At 34.1% G+C, this 9,853-nt stretch overlaps 1 protein-coding gene across 1 annotated transcript in view; it reads left to right on the forward strand.

The window, feature by feature from the left end:
- Smp_162790 (cell polarity protein) overlaps window positions 1–9,853 on the forward strand; it is a gene marked incomplete at its 5' end in the record, with an annotated part of 31,490 nt that overhangs the window by 2,411 nt on the left and 19,226 nt on the right. The window contains 6 exons of the mRNA XM_018790033.1: window positions 2,614–3,017; window positions 3,645–3,899; window positions 4,422–4,497; window positions 6,469–6,554; window positions 9,032–9,109; window positions 9,322–9,341. Of these exons, the coding sequence (XP_018655416.1) occupies window positions 2,614–3,017; window positions 3,645–3,899; window positions 4,422–4,497; window positions 6,469–6,554; window positions 9,032–9,109; window positions 9,322–9,341 (919 nt within the window). The remainder of the gene's footprint in view (window positions 1–2,613; window positions 3,018–3,644; window positions 3,900–4,421; window positions 4,498–6,468; window positions 6,555–9,031; window positions 9,110–9,321; window positions 9,342–9,853) is intronic.

A 9,853-nucleotide genomic window follows, 5' to 3' on the forward strand; every position in this document is an offset into this window, starting at 1 on the left:
TCAAATGAATCCCTCAATGTATACAAGGCTAATCGTTGGCGGACTGGTTCTAACTTATCCGCTAGCCATCGTACGACTTTGTGGTTGAGTGAATTGACCATTAACAGAATACGTCTTAAGTGAATACCTTGTTTATGTATTTTTGGTAAACCTTACATGTGGGGCAAGCGAGACTCACGAGGTCGTATGTTATTGTAAGTGGGATTATCGATCATCTTCTTCAGGAGATTCCCGAAAACTTTCATGATTCTTTTCTCAGTTGAACTAGCTAAATCCTTGCTACTTTCATCTAACTTGAATCTCATATGGTCACTTGAAACGGACTTCATCTTAGAGACATAATAATTTTAGGACTAAAGAACTCATATAAGAACACGGCACTTTCATCGCGGATGTAATTCTGAATGGTTTAGATGGGTTTAAAATTTGTTTAGTAGATATAATCGATTATGCATTTTTCAAAAAGCATCAGAGTTAACACGTCTTTTTATCTCTAAACTTTGTGAAATGGTCACGGTTTGCCTGGAAAATCGTGAGCTTTCTTAACTTTGAAAATAGCGAACAGCCGATAGTAGATAATGCGAAACTTATTTAGAGCTTACAGTAGTTCATATTCAATTCAAGATAATAGAATTCAATTAATCTTATATTCTATGATAACTAAAACTCTGGTTCAACCTCAAACTAGCTAATAAAGCTTTGTAATTTATAACTGGTAACTTTCTTATTACTTCAAGCTTACTGATAACTCATTAAAACGATTGTCTTGAATATTTTTCACTAAATGTGGTGATAGGCAATGTAACTGTTTTATCACATAAAATGTCGAATACTTTTTGTAGTAATCTTACTTTATTTTGGAGTTAAACAACAAATTATCATAATGCTTTAATTTAACCGTTGCACTAATAAGAATAAGGGGGTAACTAATTAAGGATACGGAAAAATAGAGTCAAAGTTATCAAGTGAAAAAGATAAAACCTATGTAATATTTGTTTGTTTTTTAAGTACTGGATATTTTGTCTCACAATGATATACAGAACATCCACGTAATCATATAATGAAGAAAGACTGAGAAAAGTAGTATATATGTATATATACCTATATATATGTATATTGATGTTTTGTACCAAAACACATTTGGATAAATAAGTTATTTAAACTATTGTTGATGATCCATGCATATTATTCACCTAACAGTAAAAGTTTATTTGCTTGGCGTTCTGTCTTTTGGTGTTGTTTTCATGAGTATTTTGAGGAGTTGTCTTGTGAATTCACTATTATTTTGTAATTTGCATAAAAACGACTTTTAGAATCCACGAAGAACTTGTTGTTTGCAACAAACAGAAGACTCCATACTACTTGTCAATCTACTCAGTCATTCAATTGCTTGTTATTAGGATAGTTATTGACCCGTTCCTGCTACAAATCCCATCTTTAGCGTTTAGTGACTGAAAAATACTTTTTAGATTGAGACTGATGATCAGTATGATCGCACAACCTTATATGTATAGGTATAGGTTGTCCTGGGAAATAGGTATCAACCAATAAGTCTTTATATGAAAGATCAATCTGCCAAAGCTCAATTATATGAAGAATTATTTTTAGTAGTAGGTCTGTGACCGAGTTAAACAAAAGTGGTTTGATTGAAAATTCTTGGTAGAAGTAACTTTTTAAGATCCTCAGAAACTATGTAAAAAGTACAGAAGAATCCTTGATGAAATTTTTATTAGGAATTGCATTTAGTTTTATAGACAGATACTACCACAGAATCCTCCCGACAACTGACAGATTTAAACACTTTCTCAGCCGAAGAAACAATGTTAATGTGGAGCCGTGACATGTTTCAACTTAAGAATTTGATAAATACTAAATACCTAGTCTGGGATTACTTCTACTGTCACTGATATCCTGGTTGTGATATTTCTTGTAAGTTCAACAGATTTCCTCTCCAAAACTTAGTGTTGTTATGTACCAATATTAAAATAATATCTTTCAGCAACACTCAGTGTTAATTAGGGGTCTACAGTAATATCATGATATGAATTGGATGTTTTCTGATTGCAAAGAGACGGAATAACACACCTTCTTTAGTAATATTTCGTTGCATTTATAATTAAACAATGTAACTAGGAGATGGATCTGAAGTTTTCTTACTAGTAAGACAAGTCCCCAAATCTTCGCTGTAGTCAGAATTCAATTTGTGATTGCAATCACTGTTGAATTAGTTACCTCCATTTCAATATTGTCATTATTATTGCCACCTTATTATGATTACTTTATGATTGTTTTTTGCAATAACTAGGTTTTATACAATATTTCTAACAATGTACACATATTACAAAATAGTTAATCTTTCACACACTTATCTTGTTTCCCATAAATTGGACTTATGAGGTTTTGGAAAGTAACTACTTACTCCTCATCAGCAAATTGAATTACTCTGTACATGTTACACACAAAACCCTATTTTTTTAAAACATTCTATTTACGAAATGAGTATACATGAGAACGGTTAAGAGCACATGGAATGAAAGAAACTTCATCTTACTATGTTGGTTCTTCTTGCTTTACAAAATAACTATCTCTTGTTTATGATTTGTTGCATTTCAGAACTCACGGAACTTTTGTGCTATCTGCGGACAAAGATGCCAGTTCCAAGAGAAGAGAAAGAGAATAAATTCCAATCATCAGATGTCACACTTCCAACAAACGAAACTACTTTGGATTTAGAAACGGAACAGTGGGAGTGGCTTTTAAACGTTCTATCTGATCCAAATTTATCAAAAGCATTTCTTATGCATGACAAAGTGGCGAAAGCATATGAGACTTGTAAAAGTGTTATGCATCCTAAACCAAGATATCGTTGGCCTGTTTTAGCTGGATTAGCATATGACACGATGGAAGCTGTTAAAGAACGACTATTAACAGCATTGAAGAATCCGGGTCAATTTGATGCGTTTACTTTAAATTGTATCTCCGCAATACTTAATTTATGCTCATCCCCTTTATTTCAGGTATGCAACATTACTATATAATGGTGATATTAGCGTTTCAACTGATAGTCAATACTTATCAAGTTACTCAAATTGTTTAAATCTATTACGGTCTAGTATGTAAATTCCATCAAAGTTGCAAGTATATCAATAAAGAAAAAAATACACGTTAATTGATTCGATAGTTAACTTTCACGGATCATGGTGATCATAGTATGCATTATGTATTAGTTTACTTTTAATTCACTCCATTACCTGAATTGAGAGTGAATCAAGAATAGTAATAGAATGTAATAATTTGCCAAATCTAAAGATGCACATATTATAACTTATTATCATAAGGTACAGATCATGTGATAAAATAGTTAGGTTACTATCCTAGCGATTATTCTTGTAAATACGACGATTAATTTACTTTTCATTGCCTTTGAGTAATACGATTCACGCGAAGTTTATTGGACACCTGTATGAAATCTCTAGGTAAATCACAGTTAGAATAATAACTTTATAATTCCAATAGCGCGTTGTCTTCTAAATAGTCTACAATATACTAAAACGTTGTTACTGTGTAGTAAATTTAAAATTTCCCCTGAACAATATAATAATCATATGATTTCTAAGTATCATTTAATATATTTTATTGTTTAGAACTTATTAATTGCTATGGATGGATTAGCAAATACATGGCTTTTTGATGCTGATGATGATTTTGTTGCATCTGAAAGTTTAAAGTTATCAGATGATATCGATAGAAACTCTATTTCCAGTTCATATATTCAAAAATCTTCTGTCCCAGGTTGTTATGCTACACTTGCATACGATGATCAAGGTCGTGATTCCTATTCAGAACACGGAGTTAGATTAAAATATGTAATTCTTCAAAAAACTGGTAATGAATTCTTGGTAAGTCAGAAAAAGTCTGTTTATAGTAAATTCGCTCATGAAAATATGAAGAATAATTTAGTATCATAAGGGGTTTTGTGGAGATTTCAGTACTTTTTCAAAGTTGAAATCATGAGTCAATTGAAGCTAGACCACCATGGAAAACCTGGAAGCACTGGATGGCCGTTTCGTTCTATTGTGGGACTCCTCAGCAATGCGCATCCACGATCCCGCCTCGCGAGCGAGATTCGAATCCAGGACCTACCAGTCTCGAGCCAGAGCCCTTAACCGATAGACCAATGAGCCGGCATCCAACCGTGATAATGTCTAAGGTCTCTGGCTCGAGACTGGTAGGTCCTGGGTTCGAATCTCGCGGGTGCGGGATCGTGGATGCGCACTGCTGAGGGGTCCCATAATAGGACGAAACGGCCGTCCAATAAATTAGTCCACATTCTTGACATTTTCTTTAGATTTACTAAAATATTTATTTGTTGAATTTTTGTAAAATAAAATTTACTGTTTTATTTTCGTAATATTTATCAGGGAGCTACGGTTCGTTTGGAGAGAAATTCAGTTCTAATTGCTCGGATTGTTAATGGAGGATTAGCTTGTAAGACGAGTAAGTAACCAAAGTAAATAAATGTGCAATTCTTTCCTTTGACATTTCAGTGGATTTAAAAAAAGATGGATATAACTAGGCTGACAGAAATGATAGTTTTGCTCACAGAATCGATCCTTAAATCTCAAGTAAATAGATTTTAAGAGATAGAACCATTAACTATTTAACTGAGTATAACTGAGAATATGTTACAGAATTTTCGATGTTATTTATGAGTAAAATACTCAGTTAAGATATTGTGACCGTTAGCTACTTATCAGATAGGAAATTTTTTTTAAAAAAAATCTAAAAAAATGAAGGTGATGGAGTAACTAATGTTCATTCATGTCTATTCGTTGTAACAGTTGTTTTGATTGGTTTAAAGTACTCACAACTTGGTAATCAATATGTTATTGTTGACTAAACACAAATGGAGGTCAGAACATCTAACTTTAAAAACAATTCAACCGTTAAGGATTCATCTAAGATACCACAACCATTCAAATTTTGTAAATAATCTAAATTGAATGTGACTTCTAGGCTGTTATATGTCTTTTTTCTCAAGTGACCGATGATTAGTTTTAATCATACAAAGATACTATTTATAGTTAGCTCTATTCTCAAGCGTCTACCTGTGTATATCACCAGCCAGGTATTTAAATGACTATCGAACTAATCTCATTTTGTTACATCAATTTGTTCATAGTCATAATAATTCGAAATCTAGAACTAAAGTTTATTATATTGTAGCTAATGTGAATCAAAAAGTAATCATAGCGTACTGGTATAGTTTTGAATATTTGTTACATAATAGTTCTTCATAAATTTATATGCTACTCACCGTGAGTAGTTTGACTACTATATTACTAGTGAATTTGGCTTGTACATTATGCTTTCCTATTTACTTAGAGAGTTATTGTTTGCATAATTCAAGATGGCTGTTAATATCATGGTGATGAATCAGTATTAAATAGCAAAGGATTTAGTACCAATGTCTGTTTATTCAATTAACCGCAAGTCGTATCAGCATAGCCAATGAAAATGAACCAGAGCAGAATAAAACGTCCGTTGGAAAAAATTTCACTACCTATGTTAGTAACAAATTAAACGAAAATAGTATAGTTCGAAAACAGTTGGTAAAATCGGGGAGTAAGCATCATCGAGTGAACCTGAACAGGGAGGTTCTAGCCTCTGGAGATGACTTAGATCAACGATCAATAACTTCATATCGGCACAAATATTTGGTTCTTAACCCACTTGTGTAGAGTGAAGTTTGTTTATACATTCCTAAATCTTAAAAAATGGTGATTGGATTCTTGAATAAATATCACTTGATACTATAGGAAGATTTTAGAGATTGTTGGATTTCGTAGTTTACATGCGAAACATTGGATATTGAACCAGTGGTTTAGCGGTTAAGAACTATCCCCAAGACCAAAGAGTCCTGGGTCCAATATTCGACTAGGTCGTAGATGTGCACTATAAAGAAGGCCCATACTAATACTGCCTAGCTGTACAATGCTTCTCGGGTTTTAATGGTTGTCTAGATAAGTCAGTTCGTGATATCAGATATGAAATATTACTTTTAGTTGTATTCTGATACAAATACTTTTCAGTATTAAGGATATTCTCCATGACGTCTCAGATGTAAAAACGTGGGTTACAACCAACTTTGTTTTGGAGCTTTATTGTACCTCCATCTAGTCCAGAGGGTCCTCATACTTGTCAGGTGCTGAAAATTTCAAAATCAAGATACAGAATTTACACGGTAGTTACGTAATTAAACTAAATGATGTTGAAAACCGTTTCTTATCAGTAGAAGTTTTGACGTCTACAATTTCTTTGGAACTTAGAGGTTTCATTTGTCATTCTTAATACCTGATTGCGAGGTGTATCGCGTTAAACTTTCCAAATTCACATTACGTTTTGACAACAAGTAGAAATCTTCGAAATATTCACGTTTCCATTATGTTAAAATATTTTGTCAACTAGACCTTCTCCACGAAGGTGATGAACTGTTATCTGTCAATGGAATCGAACTATTGGGGAAAGATTTGAATACAGTATGTGATATTATGGTAAGCAATTTTATGCACAATACATCTATGTAATTAATGAATCAGTTAAATATTTTCAAGTTTTCTCCAACACTCTGGTGCATTTATAAATGATAATAGAATGGTGACAAACTAATTGTAGCTGATGATCATTAGTATTATGTCGTCTAATTTTATAGTGAATTATCCGTATATCTAAGCCAATCTATAATGTAATATTATATATATATATATAATTGTACAGCTTGATAATAAATCTGTTGAAAAGAAATCCCTTTGCTGAATTTCGTTTTTTAATGTTTAAATGGGAATTATATGTCAGTTAACTTTTTAGACCGTCGTGAGACAGGTTAGTTTTACCCTACTGATGAGTACATCAATGAAGTACAATCTGGCCGTTGCTATGGTAATCCTGTTTAGTACGAGAGGAACCGCAGGTTCAGATAATTGGTATATGTACCTGGTCGAAAGGTCAATTGCGCGAAGCTACCATCTGAGTTAAAATGGATACCTCCAGTTTAAAAAGCATAATTAAACTTGGAGTGTTTAAGTTATGATTTCGTAACATAGTGTATGTCACTTTTTAATGCTCCCAGAAACCGGTACTGAGTTGACCTCTTGACAAAGATGTTTAATTGGTTGATGTTGCACTCAAATTAGATAATAGTGTGGGACAGTTCGCTGTTAGAATCCTTTTGTTAAACATCCATCAAATAATAACAAGATATGAACAATAGGAGCATTTAAACATTTTGAGATAGAATAAATACATTTTCAGTGACGGACTAGTTCATTCTTCTAACGATTAGCTTTGCGGATTAAGATGAAAGCATGATATGAGGGTTGATAGTAGAAATAAAAATATTTTTAAGAAGTAACGAGGGGATGTGATTGTGACCAAGGTGATCCCATATACTGTTTGAGGTGTTTGCATGTGTGTGTGTGGGGGGTCATTTCTTAGTTACTCACACCGTAGAAGGATATTTCTTGAAGATCATGAAAGGGAAACTGGATTAGTATTAATCTTGGTGACCTGGTAGCGTGACCACGGAGCCTTAGGGACAACTGCTTGGGGTTGGTCACATATGATTTTTTTGTAAGTAGTTCTTGATGTATTGACCTCATACTTTAAAGGTCCTACCGCTGGGAGCGTAAATTAGTAGGGCAAGATGAGTTGTACTGATTTTAAGCACGACCTTTCCTAACCCACTCCTCTTGTTGTAGGAAGGTCACATCACCGTATATGCTGGTTGTCTAAGATAAGAATGTCACTGCCATCATACATCAGTACAGTAGGTAGTACGACTTTGCCTTCAAACCCTAAGTTTCTGCATCTAGTCTTATCCTTTTTCAACCCACTCACCAAGTATAGTATGACCTAAAGGAATAAGTGTTCTTGCCAATATAGCTCGATTGCGTCGTTACGATAAGCAAACATAACCGACCATTATGTCAGAGTAGCAATCACTCTTAGAAATTAATTAAAAATTGGCACTTCTTCACTTAATTTGATTGTGATTATGTATTAGTAATAAGGAATCGTTTTAATGGTTTAAAGGTTAGCATAATTAAGCTGTGATCATGTTCAAGAATGAAGCTTCTCTACTTACATTAACCATATTCCAATAGAGACAAACTAATTTAGACCCAATAAAAATTCGTAATCGGATAATACAGAAATAGCATGTAATAGAATAATCCGAATGAAACATTACAATGTTTAGTTAGTAGCATTTATTTAAGTGTACTTCACTCTTATCCGATAAAGATGTTCACCTTTGATTCATTCACTCTACAGCATGAAAACAACGACATATAATGCTTATTAGAAATTTATTATCTTAACATGATTATAAAAGATTATTTTTCATTTTAATTGAATTTAGGAAGCTTTTTTTCAAACTATATTATATTATATTTAAACACATAAATATTGTAACAAGGAAGCACCAGATACATATGCGCCGCACAAATCTCATTTGATTTGTGTGAGGGCTGTGATACTGCCAAGGTGCCCAAATCAAAACAAGTGGTTTTCTTAGGGGGCCACACTCCGAGCCTTTAACCTAAAGGTCTGATCCACAAGACAGTGGAGCATCATTAGGAGATGCAGTCCCATGGTAGCCGGTGACCAACGATTGGTTCATCCGCCATTTGTTCCTTCAGGATACTGGAGACTATGTGCATCATTGGTTTGGAACCAGGGTTCTCCAACTCCCCTAGGTGGACTTTTCGTGTCCACCAACCCGGTTAAAGTGCCGGACACTCGCTTTTCGTCCTCTCGATTTCGTAAACAACACCCCCTCCACGAGAAGGCAGTGAGTAAGACTTCCCTGGTAGAGGCTATAAACGTGTGGCCATGTGAGAGCATTTGGAGAGGGAGAGCGGACTCTCCCAACTCTCGGCCGTACCAGGGCATTTGGGGGCTTTGTTTCAAAGGTATTATTCTTTTATATCAAATGGTAATAAATCTATATTTAAAAAAACTTATATTTTAGGCTTCACTACAGGGGAGAATTGTTCTTCTTGTTGCACCGGCACTTGATCCATATTCATCAGTATCGACTAAAGGAATTGTAAGTATGAGATAATTTTATTCTTTCTTATTATTATAATTAGAAACTTGTAAATAGTTTAATAATCTTGATCAAGACAATATTTATTCAGGTGAATAAATGATTCTAGCAAATGCATACTTAGTTCTTACAATTATAATTACAAAGTTTTTAAACAAACATTTCATGTTGAATTTAGTGATTTTATTTAAATCATCAGATTGAGAAAATAGATAGGGAATCTTACTCGACTGTATGTTATCCTCCTCCTCCTCCTTCCAGCCACATAGAATGGTGAAGCCTAGTAGGCCCTTCTGGAGAAGAGTGCTACATCGAAGCACGGCACAACTACCGGGGCGGGATAGCTGTTTCTGCACTGCTTACGCAGAACCATCACATAACACTCAAAACCCTTTTTTTGTTTTTGTTTGGACAGATTCATTTTTTACCACTCTTTTGAACCCACAATAGGTATGCAATGCCTCTTTGTAGCATTCGTAATGGTTCTCGGGTATTGGTAGAGTGGTTGTTTAGGCCGATCTCCACCACCCTCATTACCACTCACATTAATACATGGGATGGTTGCCATGACCTAGGAGGCACGACGAGGACGTGTGAGTCGGATTTTGCCTGAGCTGAATATATCTGGTAATAAACCATTATGAAGCATATATAATTAAAAATTGTAGTTTCATTGTTTCATCATTCGAATCCATGATCATTACTTTTTTCCCATCCTATCACATAGGCTCTTTCAATCATCAT

Source organism: Schistosoma mansoni, chromosome W, assembly GCF_000237925.1.
Source record: "Schistosoma mansoni strain Puerto Rico chromosome W, complete genome".
Taxonomy (NCBI): Eukaryota; Metazoa; Platyhelminthes; class Trematoda; order Strigeidida; family Schistosomatidae; genus Schistosoma; species Schistosoma mansoni.